Genomic DNA, 14,075 nt, shown 5'->3' on the forward strand with positions numbered 1-14,075 from the left:
AAATTATTTATAAATTGTATGTAGATTCGTTGGAAACGGGCTTTGAAGTTCTAATTTTCATTTAAATTCAGTCAATTATATTTGTAGAATTAAAATTTGATTATTTTCTATGTGTTAGCAGCTATATTTTTATACAAACACATGATTAAAAAGAAAATAACTTACTCACGAAACTTTTAAAAGTTTTAATGTTGAAATATCTTATTAAAAATTTTCAAGAATTCATTACAGTAATTTTGACTGTGGTTTAATTTTGTTCCAGACAAATCCACCTACGTTACAATAAATGTATTTAGAAATAAAGATCACGTTCGGGACCCGTATAAAACTAGCTAGACTTAACATCTCTTATTTTGTTTCCTCACAGGAAATATCAGCTAAAGTTAATAAAACTCTTAAGTTTATAGTTTTTATATACAACTAAAAGTTTAATATATTTTTCTCGCGCTTCATCGTAGTGAATATTACGAATATTGTTTACTTTTATAAATGTCTGCAAATGAAACGATGAAATCAAATCGTTGTTCTTTTAATACATTTTATGCCGATACGGAAAACGGTAGGTGAAAAAAATATTTAGTAAATTTGTTTAAAATAAAATCAAAGTCCAAAAGTAATCATTACCGAACAATAGACAATACTTTAATTAAAACAATATTAGTTTACTAGCAACTGGTAACTAGTAAGAGCATTATATTATACATTCGTTTTTGTTTATTTTGTTTTAAATTCGAAATATTTCAACAAATATGGTCAACTCGGCGAGTTAACAAAAACTAAATACTAATTGGAGTACGTATAAACGCAAAATGACCTAAAATTAAACTATATTATTATTGGTTTATGTGATTGGTATATAGAGAACCGTAATTGATGTTATTATTGTGCTAAATAAATCAATATCACAGGTTTTGACTCACACGACGGAGCATTAACAGCTATTAATTATAAACTAGATTTATATGATAATTGTATACTTTGAATTTTCCCTCAAGGATCTTTCACGGATATCCGAACCAGATATTGTGCATAAATTGTACTATCAAAGCGAAGGTAAGTTTGGAACATGTTTAAAAACTCGAAAATAAGCAAAATATTATATATTTTTTTTTTTGAATAGACGCAGGTTATTATCTATTAAACATAAAAGTCAGACAAGAGTATAAAATGATTATATTTTTCATATATTATTATTTCATTTAAATTTCACTGTCAAATAATACTTAATTGCGGCACCGATAAGATTTATAGCAGAGATCAAAAATAAAATTATATTTTTAAAATAACAACTCAAGTATTATTACACTAATAATATACACATTGCATTGAGAACATACATATAATTGTACACACATGACACACATACAGAATAATAGGTACTTATGAAAAAATTATGTAGTTTAAGATGACTATTTACTTTTAAATGTAGTTATATATTATAAATATATTAATATCTGATAAAAATAAAACTATCCGTTAGCTTTAATATGTGTTATCAATTTGGTAATTTAATATTAAATTTAAGTTTCAAATTTGTAAAAACAATTAATCAACCTTATCTTTGTGTAAGCGCGTACCTTAAATATACAAAGTCACGCAAATGTGAAATACAAGTAGGTATAATGTAAAAAATATATGTTTTTTAAAATTATTTAAAAACCTAATTGTTAATAGGTAACAATTTTTAAATATCGTGTTCCTTCAAAATAACAATAAAAAACGTTTTGTACGTAGGTACCTACGATTTGTTTTCATGTACCTATTATAGGTTCTTATTATTCTTCATCATCATACATAATCATTAATCATATAAGGTGTTTTATAAAAACATGATAATGTGCAAACGACATCATATTGTTATATAGCATTAAAATAATTATTTTCATTGTATAAACTACGTTTTGTTGTTTTTGCCTCCCACGAACAAAAACAATATCCAAAAGAAGCGGGAATGGATCCGTTCTTAATTTTTATTTTTTAGGGTAAACCCTTATAATTATATATTTTTTTCTTTTAAAATTTGTCGTGACCATTAGTCTTTAACAAAGATGAATGAATCTATTTCTTAAATGTAGAGAGTTCAGGGGACGATACTCTTGGATTATATCCTACCCACTTTCACTTTGCTACTGTGTAAATGAAAGGTAAATTTATCACTATCATTAACGAGGGTTAAATATACAATTGATTTTAATCAATACAAAGCAAAAAAATCTGGACCAAGGTTTTAACAAACCATGTAATAATAATCTTGACATTTAAGATGTAAAAAAAAAATATTAAACAGCCTTTGGAAATATTATTTTCATTTTTATCGTTCACTATTGGCATTTAAAAAAGTCATCAATCATATCGCATATTATCAACCAGCCATTTATATGTTTGGTCAAGATGTATAAGAAATTTAATAAGTTTTTTTTTATTGGTAATTTTGACAGATAGATTTTACTTTTTTTACAATTTATATAAATTAAACTAAATTTATCATATTTTTAAAATGTTTGTTGTTCATTAAATTCAAATTCAATTTTTATTTACTTTTTGTATTTAAATTTAAATAAAATATTTGTACAATTTTACTATGTTTTTTATTTTATTTGAAATTAGAGTTGCGAATATTAAAACCAAAAATAATAATATTTTTGCATTTAATAAAAGGTATGTAATTTTTAATAAATTATAGTCGGAGAAATTTTAATTAAAAAAATAAATATTGTTTTTAATTAAATTAAATGATACATTACTTAATGATATCATTTATTGAAACCTTTTAAATGATCTTTTAATGAAATTATTTGTAAATAAGTATGTGAAATATTTGTGTTTAAATTATTATTATTTCCAATCGATTATTATTATAGACTATTATTTTTATAGGGGGCTTAATTAAATGTGTTTATATTAAGTGCATGACTGTGAAACAAGTAGAATATTTATTTATATATTCTTTTTTATGTAAATTCGATCATTTTTAAAACTTTTTAATTTATAAACGATTTGTTAAAAAAATTCTAACAATGTTTGCAATACGTGAACAAACAAAATTAGTAGGTACAGTGTGTAAAGGAAATATCTGAGTTGAACAATTTGTTAGGTATACACAGTATATACAATGATAAACTTTTATGTGTCTATACTCATTGTATATATTATTTATCTATTTATCTATTCATAAAGATAACTTTTTATTTTGATCGAAATCAAACTATTTTCTGTAAGTATGATACATATAAAATCATACAGTTTTCTTTTAAAATAAGTGATGTTATCGCGTTATAATATTGAATAGATAACTATAAAAACATTTTTATATATTTTTAAATACCTAAAAAATAATTAATTAATAAAAATACATCTAATACCGAACTAAAATTCTAAATTACTTTTTTTTTTTTTTTTATCATATCATATTGTTGTGCTACACAAGACAAATTTATATAACTAATAGTAAGGCTGAAAAAAGATAAAAAAAAAATATATTTAATTGACAAATAATAAAAATAGGTATATAAGATATTGCACTTTAAACTGTTTCAAAACGTGTGATGAAGTTTTATAAATTAAGAAGGGACATAATATAATAAGTTCGTAGACATAAATAATCGAAAACTGAATACAACATATTACAGAATATATTTAAAAGATGTCAAATTAAATTAAATTATTTGAACTCTTAGTTACACAACTAAATAAGATAATAATAATAAAAAAATAACTTTATATAATAAGGAAATCATAATTAATAAAGAATAAAAATTTATTAATATTGATGATAAGAATTTTTAGAAATAACAAGACGTCATATTTTAAACTACCCAAAGAAATGTTTACGTTTAATATCTACAATCTAGATGACTACTAATAAGAGTATGATTTTTATCGTAACACTGAATGGTATTTTTTCTAGATAATTTTTTTCGTACAATATAAATGATATAAATATATATTTTTATTAAATAAATTAATAAAACCATCTTTTGATAAAATTAAATTACACAAATTGTAAGTAATGAAGAGTTACACTAATTTTTAAAAACATTAATTTTTCAAAGTAGTTTTTAAAACTTAAAAAATATTTGAAATTTGAAATTGAAAATATGATAGAGATTAAATTTATGAAATTATATAATTTATAAATCACAGGAATTTCGGGCAACCTAATGAACCTCAAAAGTTTTGACAGAATAATTAAATAATAAAAAATTAAAATTGTAAAAAAAAACAATACAATCGTTCTATTCAGAATCTAAAATTTAATAATTATATATTGTACACAAAAACAATCTTTATCTTTACATATTATTAAAGCGTAGGCGATTTCTTATGACAGTTATATCTGAAGTTCTACTAAACCGATTTTCATGATTTTTTTTTCAAACGAAAACACTCGGTGTGCAGAACCATCAAAAGAGAAAAGTCCAAAAGTTAATTATTTAAATAGTTATAAGAAGTACAAAGTTTGCCGTATTATTACTTACAAAAAAATAAAATAAGTCAGGTTGTTATATATAAACTATATAAAAACCACGAGATGGCACATTATTGTATCTTATCCACCGTATTAAAAAAAAAATCGAAATAATTTTGAAACTTATAAACTTACGTACATATCTCGCGGGGTCTGTAATCCACCATAGGTGGATTGCCTACCTGATAATAAATACTGCTCGCATAATCGTAAGAGAGTCAACAGGCAACGCCAAGCTTACTGGCTATACTAATATAGCCCAATTAACTCACTGACTGATAAACGTAGAGCCTGAACAATGATAGATCGATGCTTGCAATTTATACAGTACATTCGTACCACAAATTTAGTGTGCAATAAGAAAGCATTTTAAAGTGGTGCTTGCACAAGTTTTTTGAGATTCAAAATGGTCAATGAAAATGTCTAAGTTTTTAACTCCGTTAAACCGAATATTAAATAACAAATTCAACAAAATTTGAATCATATTATAAAATTGGCACTTTTTATGGGCAATGATGTGCACGAGGTCAGGTAGTAATTTTATTTATTATTGAAGAATTTATTGTTTGATATCTTTTTTACATTCAAAAAAAAAAAATATATATATATACATTATATGTTAAGTTTTTTACGTGTGTTTTTAAGGGTTCGTTACTATATGGAGTTACGAGTAAAAAATAAATAGCTTAAATCTTGTTGTAAGACTATAGATAGGAAGTGCGTTCAACGAGCGGGATTGAAATCTTATTTAGTAAAGTTTCAAATAAAGTAAAATGGTCAGATTTTCATAGCTCAATTTATGGTAGGTACCTACTTGGAATCATATTGCGTATTAAAAGTTGCAACTAGTTTTATGGTCACGGATTGTTGTATTGTATGCGAAAATACAAAATAATATTACATACCCGTACAAATGAATACATTATATACCGTTTAAGCTTGAATTTTTCAATTATGTTAGCCTATAAACAGTATATTAAACGATCGCTCAATTAAATGTATGATTTTATTCAATATTAGAGTATACAACATGAAATCAGGTTTGTTTGTCATTCAGGGTTTCAATTGGGTCACACCCTTTATTTTGTACGCGTGGGTAGCATTGAAGCAGTAACCAAAGGTAAAATTGATGATTGGTGTACGAATTAATATCAGCGTGACATCGGAGCAATCACAAACAACAATTGGAATTCAGTCACAAAACGAGTCAATATTCGGCATAGTGTGCAGGTATAAGTGATGTATCAAAGTTTCAAAATATAATCAATTTTCAATTGATTTGTATTTTCCATACAATACGTACATGTTGTACGATATAGAATAGATAAAAGCATGTAACTTGTATCAGACAAACATGGGAATAATGCGATTTGATTATTTTCATATATACAGAGTGATTTACTATACGCATGTTCACCCTAATTTTTTCACTTGATAATGAATTTATTCAAATTTTGGTTTTTAGAAATTTTTAGTGTCCTTAGGATATCGCAGTATGTGGAACGTTTTAGCAAATATGTATTATTTATATGAGAACTGTGTTGAAAATTGTAGTGTTATTGATTGGACGATAATTATACACAAACTATATAGTCTTTTCTTGGTAGAATAACAATAAGGCGTCTAAGAATATTGGAATTTGTTTTTCCGCCGTATACACTTCAATTACCATTCGGGTACGCCATTTATGGTAACAATTCCGCGTGATCGTTTTATGTCTGCGTAGTTATCATTGGGCATTATGAGACGTGTTTTGGGGATTCTACGGTGAATAAAGAAGTGGTGGTACTGAAAGTCTGTCTTTATGATGCAATCAGTTTGATTACCACCAGTTTTCTCGTCGCGTATTCTAAACGTCGTTATGGGGAAACTTATTCTTCTACAATGGTTTTCTTGTTTGCGAAAGTCGCGACTCATTAAGAACTTGAATTAATCGCAGTCGCTAAGTTATTTGGCCGTAAAATAATTATACGATCTGTCGTTAAAAATTTTAATTTTTTTTTTCTGATTGCTGGGAATATTAATTATTATCGATGACGGTTTATAAAACCAAACTTTGGATAGATTCGGAATATTATTAGTTTAATAGAAATTCACACCTATTTAGAATGATATAAAGTTCATAAAAATTTTATATTTGTCAGTAAACGACTTAATTAGCTTGAAAAAATCTATGTAGATGTGTTATGTTTATCATTAAATTATAATGTCAATGGTATAAATACTAATAAGCTCATATAAAATGAAAATAAATAAATTTAATTTATTAATTGCCTTTTGGTTATTACTTATTTTTCATTATGTTGCATACGACGGAAAGTTTTTTTCCATTTTAATTAACATCAATTTTAAATTTAGTTTAAACGCCTCACATTTACGAGTAAATAATACTACTAAGGACTATGGTTATCGGTTATCTCTATTTAAGACATTTTCCTAAATATTTTAGGATTAAAACTCATTTTATGTTATGTATAGATCTACATATAACATATACAATACACATGATACATGTGTATATAAATATATAATGTATAATGTATAATGTATAAGTTATTACAACAGAAATACGATCCAAGTATGCGATGAACACTGGTTAATATTTATAAAATCAAGTGGTTTAATTTAATGTTGTAATTACATGTATAAAGGTCAGAAAATACCAACTGCGCTTACCTAGAATAGAGACGCGTGACAAGAATTCTTCATACATTTTCCTCTTTCGGATCGTCGACCCCATAAGTATTCTTCTGTAACTGTCTCGATCCAAGCCCCAGAGCTTCATGTCAGTCTTAGCACGTACCGTGGCTGCTCTTGGTGTACCGTGGATCAAAGCCAGCTCTCCGAAACTTCCACCTTCGCCGATCACTGTCACCAGTTCCGAATTTACGTACACCTAAAACATGTAACACAGAGTGCGCAAGACTTAAATATTTTTCGTAATAATATTTACGTACAATATACATAGACAGCTGGACAGAAAAAATACAAAATATCGAATCATGGGTGAAAATCTGTGAAGTGTTTAGGAAATCTTACCTCGACTTCGCCAACATCAATAACATAAAAATTGTCTCCCTCGTCACCCTGTTGAATAATAGATTCGCCCTGTAGAAATGTGACCGGGAACATTGCGTCGAATATGTCCGACCGTTCATTCTCGTCTAGATGAGAAAACAATATGTTTTTGGCGATTGCTTTCGATAAAGCCGCCATCGTTTTGTAATCTTTTGGTACTACCTGAAATATATCGAAGAAGCAAGAATTATTTAAACGAACTGTAAGTTCCTACAATATTATTATATTCTACTTGTTCTATAACTCAAAAATGATAGTATTTATCGCTAAAAAAAAGAATTAGAAAACAGCTATTTTGATATATTATGAATGAGGTATGGATATTATTCTAGAATCAAATAATTTGAATAGATATTTAATACGTTTTAAAAATAATAAAATATACTAAACTAAATTAAATTTTATATAGGAAGAATCAATAAGTATTAAAAATAATTTAATAAATTAACGAAGAAGTTGTGCAAATACCAAAATACGATATACATATATACTACGATGTTCTAATAAAATAATAACTTTCACTTCATCTTTATATAAAACGCGATATGTTTACTAAATATGTAAAAGGTTAATATGAAGGTTAGCTGTATCATGGATATTATAAAATGTAGTGTTACGTTATTTAGTTTATATTTTATAATAAGTTAATATATTTAAAATTTTTGTAAATATTTTTTCAGATAATAATAATAAATAATAAATAATAGAAGTAAAACTTTAACCAGACAAAAATAATTCGTACTACAAAATGAATATCTTATAACGTACAATGATTTATATATATATAATCTAATGCGTTAAATGTATACAAATAATACAATTTCAAGTTAACTTTTAATGAAAGTCAACGTGAATTGTTATAAATTGTACATCCTAAGACTATACAAGTAAGCTTAAAAATTTTCTAACATATCACTAAATATTTCAACTGAAAACTTATTCTTATCTAAGAATATTTATATAAATGAAAATCCAAGGTTTTTTAGTCTATCGTTTAACTTTTGCGAGTCATTAAAACGTTATAATAGTTATTGTAATAAAGGATCTCAAGTTTAACTCTAAAATAAATAGGTACAAAAATATCAGTTAAAACATAATACTAAACATTAAAGTTTATATACATTTTTGTAATTCACTGTTATTCATTAGGGTGATGTATAGAAAGCTGTTTAGTTGATTGTTTTTTGTTCATACTTTTTTCAAACGGCTGTGTTATCAAAGTAAACTCGTCTATTGTATGTATAGTACAGATAGTTTCTAAAATATTAGTACCATTAAAGAAGAAAACATGTTTTTGTGTTGCTGCCTACGTAACGTCATAATAAATTGTGAAAGCTTAGAGCCCACTATGGTTAAGGTTTACAAAAAGGGGAAAAACAAAATGAAATAAGCCGAAATAAAAAAAAAGTTTTTTTTTTTATTCATAACACCATAATTTAAGAGTTGGCATTTCTGGAGAACTGGGGTGACATACTGACACTTCATAAATGTTTTTTATGAGAACAAAACTATTTTTTATGACACTTTTATGCAGTATATTTAATTCCAATTCTCCCAACAGTAAAACATACTGAACGGTCATAATATAATATATAATATTTGTGTATCGATCTCATTAAAAAGTAACGTTCTTAACCAATTATTAAAAAATATAATATAAATAAGTGATTTTATATATTTTGAACCTGATTTTAAATCAATTATAAATGTAATAATTGTTTATATATTTACGTTAAAAATTAAAAAATAGATTTAAATGATTAACATATTATATCTGTGTGAATCGTGTACATTGTTAATTTAGAATTTTAGTTAGTTTAAATATAATTCTCATCACTGTGTCGTAAAAAATACATAGAATATGTAATTTTTAAATTATATTTTAAAGGAAATATATTTTAATTATCTTAAAGGTTATTAAAATTATTAGGTCTCATTTTAGAAATTAATTCTTAATTGTTTAGCTTCAGTTGTTAGTATTTGAAACAATAACATATAAGTGCAATAAGGGGTTGGTTGAATGGTAGACTTAAGTTTTAATTTCAGAAAGTTTCAAAACCTGTGTAGGAGGAATACTGTATAAATTCGAAAGAATTATATATCTTGAATTTAGATATTTTCATTTATTTTTTGTTTTTTTAATTTAAAATAACAACAAATTAATTTGTTACTGGATTAAACTGCATTTAAATACAATTTAATTATTGTACTATGTTAAAAAGTCTTACAAACGAATTTAGTAACATTAAAGCTCACTTTTTATTTTAATATTTATAGTTTTATTTTTATTTTTAACAAATATCCAGAATCTTAAAAATGTGTAACTGAATTTTTAATTTGTTCAAACAAATTTACAGTGGGTGAGAACATTTATTTTGTGTAAATATAACACGATATGAATTTATGTTATTATATACTCATTTGGTTGTTTCAAAAGTAGGTAGTATAATATACACATCAATAAACAAATTCTAAAAAGTTACAAAATTAAAATAATAAATTATTATTTTAATATATTAAATAAAAACAATACCTATTCATAATAAGTTATGAAATTAAGACATCAATAAAAACACATAAGTGAACTTAGATAGTTTTAAAATCTTAAAATTTGAAATAAATAGGTTTATACATTTTATTTTAATGCGAATTCTTGGTTTTGACGAAGTAGAATTTAAAGATGCTTATATGTCACACGCATGGAAAACAAACACAACAAAATTATAAATTATTATAAACAACCGTTATATTTAATATAATATTTTAAAATCATATTAATTTTCGATTTCAAATTATTTTAAGATTAATTATATACAATTAATATTTATTTACATTAATCGTAGATAATTTAATACTGGTTTTGATTTCAATTGAGTTAACAAAGTTAAAAATTTAAAAAATATAAAGAATTATATCTCTTATATGAATATTATTTATTTGTGTAGCATTAGAACAAGTATGATACTTTCACTCTCAAAGTAAAATAATAATAATAAAAAATACCAACCATCTTAATATAGTTGACCTTTGATATTACTTTAACAATTATTATTACTTATCATGCGAATGGGTAATATTAGAATGTGAAATGAGGTTATAATAGCCTGCAAATACCAATGAGTTATTATAAACATTGGTCACTAGGTAATAAGGTATAATAAGAACTATAAAACCAATACAATTTTATGATCTTAATAATTGATCAAAGATTTCAAACACCGTTAAAATAGATCTTCAAATTAATTTATTTTTATGATATTTTTACACGATTAACTTTTTTTTCCTTCGATATAATAATAATAATAATACTATTCCAAATGCAAAACACTGACTCTCGTAATATCCTTGAGAGTAAAATCCTTCATAGCCAGTGTTCTGTATTACGAATCTCGTAGATTATTAATTATAGTACATTAAATTTTAAACAGGAAAAAATACATTCACAAATTATGTTTACTGTTATAAGACGTACACAAATAAAATTTTGATAGATGCGTTAACAAGACCGATAAAATTTTACGAGTATTTATGATGCACATGTTTCGTTAAATATTTAAAATATAGTTTTGAATATTAAATGAGTCGAGTCAGATATCGCAATATGTTTTACGTATATGGGTATAATTAAACCGAAATAATTAATCCTATAGTACATTTTTTTATTTTTTTTTATAGCAATATTTAATGTGATCAACAATTTCTAAATACTCGACCTAATACTCACTGCTACAACATATAAATGTACTCTCCTAGTATATTATACAGAATTAAATATAATAATTTATCTTGTGGTATTCACGAGGTACGCACAAATACCAGAGACATTTATTTGACTGTCATCATTTTACCAGTTCAAATTCCTAGTGACAAAACCGAGTCTGCTAGTACGGACGACGTCATAATAAAATAACGTACAAACGGTTTCCCTTTTTTTTTTTTTTTTTTTTAACGCGTTTAAGCATCTTAACGTCGTGCTCAACTCACTTTCTTGACATAGCTAGTAGCTTCTTCTTCAGAAACGTGCTCAGCCGATATGCCACCTCTTCGCCGGATCGATTGTTGGACGTGACTCGCAGGACCCGACGTTGGTGCTGACTGGAAGAACTCATCTGTTTCTCCATGTTGGCTGTCGCTTCCCTGCTCTTGTTCCTGCGTGAAAAAAAGGGTTAAGAAAAAATGTAATTTTAAAAATTAATTGAGAAATGTAAAACTCGCGTGCGTTTTATTGTTAGTTTAGAGACCGAGATAACGCTATAGACGAACGCACTAAAAATCCATATTAATGTCACCCATAACAAAATTAATTAATGTCTAGGAATTATGTAAGAAAAAGATCATTATAATTGTTGAAATTTCTTAAATTATTTTTAAAATCAATATATTTTATTAAAATATTTTAAATATTTTATTATGTACAAATACAAAATATGAAATGTGATACTATAAATTTTAAATAAAAAAAAAACTATAAATAATAAACAATTATCTAAGAATGCACTTGAAAATAAATTTTTGTTTAAATTTAGATGTTGGTTAACTAAATATTTAGATAGACAAGTATTTGTCTAAGTCTTAGATACTTTTAAAAAAAGGCATCACTAATTCAACATCCCCGAGTCTTTAATTATTATGAATTATATCATAAGCATATAGCACGAAGGACACAATAATCCACAATGGTTTAGGTATAATTCAGTAGCATACAAATATTAAGTGTGTAGTTAAATGAAAACGCTACAAGTCTTATATACATATTATAAATAAAAATAATATAATAATAATATGTAATATATACTACATAGATACTCTCTAACCACGTGACTCCCACGTTCGGTACATATACTATATTATGATGCGTTTATTATGTTTTTCGGTCGATCGACTGACATCAAATAAAAAAATTGTTTACCCTATATAATATTTAAGTCAATAAACAGTGTACTAAACATGTGTGAAAAGAGTCAAAGGGTTTAATATATAATCGATGTTACGCATAATCATACGTTGGTTAACAGAGGGGAAATAATTATGTCGGAACAAGCATTTAATTTTGTTTTATAGTAAATTGTAATAATATTATGTTGAAATAAAAACCATTAAGTACGTAACTTACGTTTTATTTTTATTTATACCATAAAATGTTCCCTTCTTCGACTACTATACGTGTTTATGTGTTTATTAATCCGATGTTTACTTAAATTCAATTGCAAAACATTAGTATGATGATTACCATCGAATTTTAACGTTTTTACAAGTAAAGTAATTACATATCGACCTACTTTAGGTATATTAAATTTAAAATTATAGATAGATAATTAGTCTCTGTATTTATTTTTTCTAGCATCGATTGGAAACCGTAATATTTTTATTAAAATATGTAAATAACTTTAAGTTTTTTATATAAAAGTAATTTTTAAGCAAACGATAGAAATACTCTTACTATTCAGTAACCTGCAAAACCTCGTTCGCGTATAATGTCATAATCAGAAAGATAATGTATATTTTAAACAAACTAATATTAGTTTATTTGGTTATATAACCAAATAAAAAAGGTATAAATAAGGCTGAGAAAATTAAACGATGATTTATGATATTTAGAGAATTAACTCACAAGTTTTAGTATAAAATAAATATACATAAAAACAATTCATTATTTTGAAATTGTACACAGCCTAAATTACATTATAAAAATTGGTTTTTTTTACAATATATCGTATAAAGCTTATTGAATTAGTTCATTACGAATAAAAACAACCAACAAATTGAAAACTACTTATTTCTTTAAAAATAAGTATTTTTCATAAATCTACTGATCAATTTTACGATATAAGACGGATTTAATTTTATTGATCGTATAACGATATAAAAACACTGCAAACACCATAAACGAAAATAGATTTAAGGCGAGATTAACTACACAAATGTAAAAAAAAAAAATAATCTCAAAATTCAAAGAACGTTCTCATGTTTTTTCAGTTTACGTATTTCAGTATTAATACGATGAAAACAACAAAGAAGAACAACAAGAGTAAAGGAAAAACATTCACAAATCCGACCGTGGAAAATATTCATATCGCGTGTTAGAGCGCATTCGATGTTAAAATAAGAAAAGTGGTCGTTGTTGGTCGATGGCGGCGAGGCGATAAAAAACGCGAAATAAGGACTCATATAAAAACAGACTAGTGGAGTAGAGGCAAATCGAATATACAATATAAAGGACTAAAGAAGACGAAACCCAAAAGGAAACGCTGAGCCGGAGACAAAAATAAGAAAAAATAAGAATATGGTTTTGGCCACGCCGAGATCCGTCACGAGAAATGCAATAAGCAAATCGTCGCCGTTGCCGAGGTGATCCGCCGCTGAACCATATTCTATATATTATTATTATTATTTTATACGTCCATCCGTCGAGTGGAATGTCTGATCTCAAATTCGTACACGTTTTCGGGACGTGGGTTTATAATGTAATATTTTGGCGTCAAGGAGGCATTATGGTACATTTATACGTATATATATATATAAATGCGTA

General features: G+C 25.6%; 1 protein-coding gene across 2 annotated transcripts in view; it reads right to left on the minus strand.

Annotated features, from left to right (window-relative positions):
* Positions 1 to 14,075, minus strand: part of LOC114125316 (cAMP-dependent protein kinase type I regulatory subunit) — a 71,579-nt gene that overhangs the window by 10,029 nt on the left and 47,475 nt on the right. For both annotated transcript variants that reach the window (XM_027988914.2, XM_027988915.2), the window contains exons 2-4: positions 11,531 to 11,695; positions 7,508 to 7,708; positions 7,145 to 7,364 (exon numbers count right to left, since the gene is read on the minus strand). In XM_027988914.2, coding sequence (XP_027844715.1) covers positions 7,145 to 7,364; positions 7,508 to 7,708; positions 11,531 to 11,695 — 586 coding nt within the window. The remainder of the gene's footprint in view (positions 1 to 7,144; positions 7,365 to 7,507; positions 7,709 to 11,530; positions 11,696 to 14,075) is intronic.

The sequence above is a fragment of the Aphis gossypii genome, chromosome 1 (genome assembly GCF_020184175.1).
Source record: "Aphis gossypii isolate Hap1 chromosome 1, ASM2018417v2, whole genome shotgun sequence".
In the NCBI taxonomy this organism is placed as follows: Eukaryota; Metazoa; Arthropoda; class Insecta; order Hemiptera; family Aphididae; genus Aphis; species Aphis gossypii.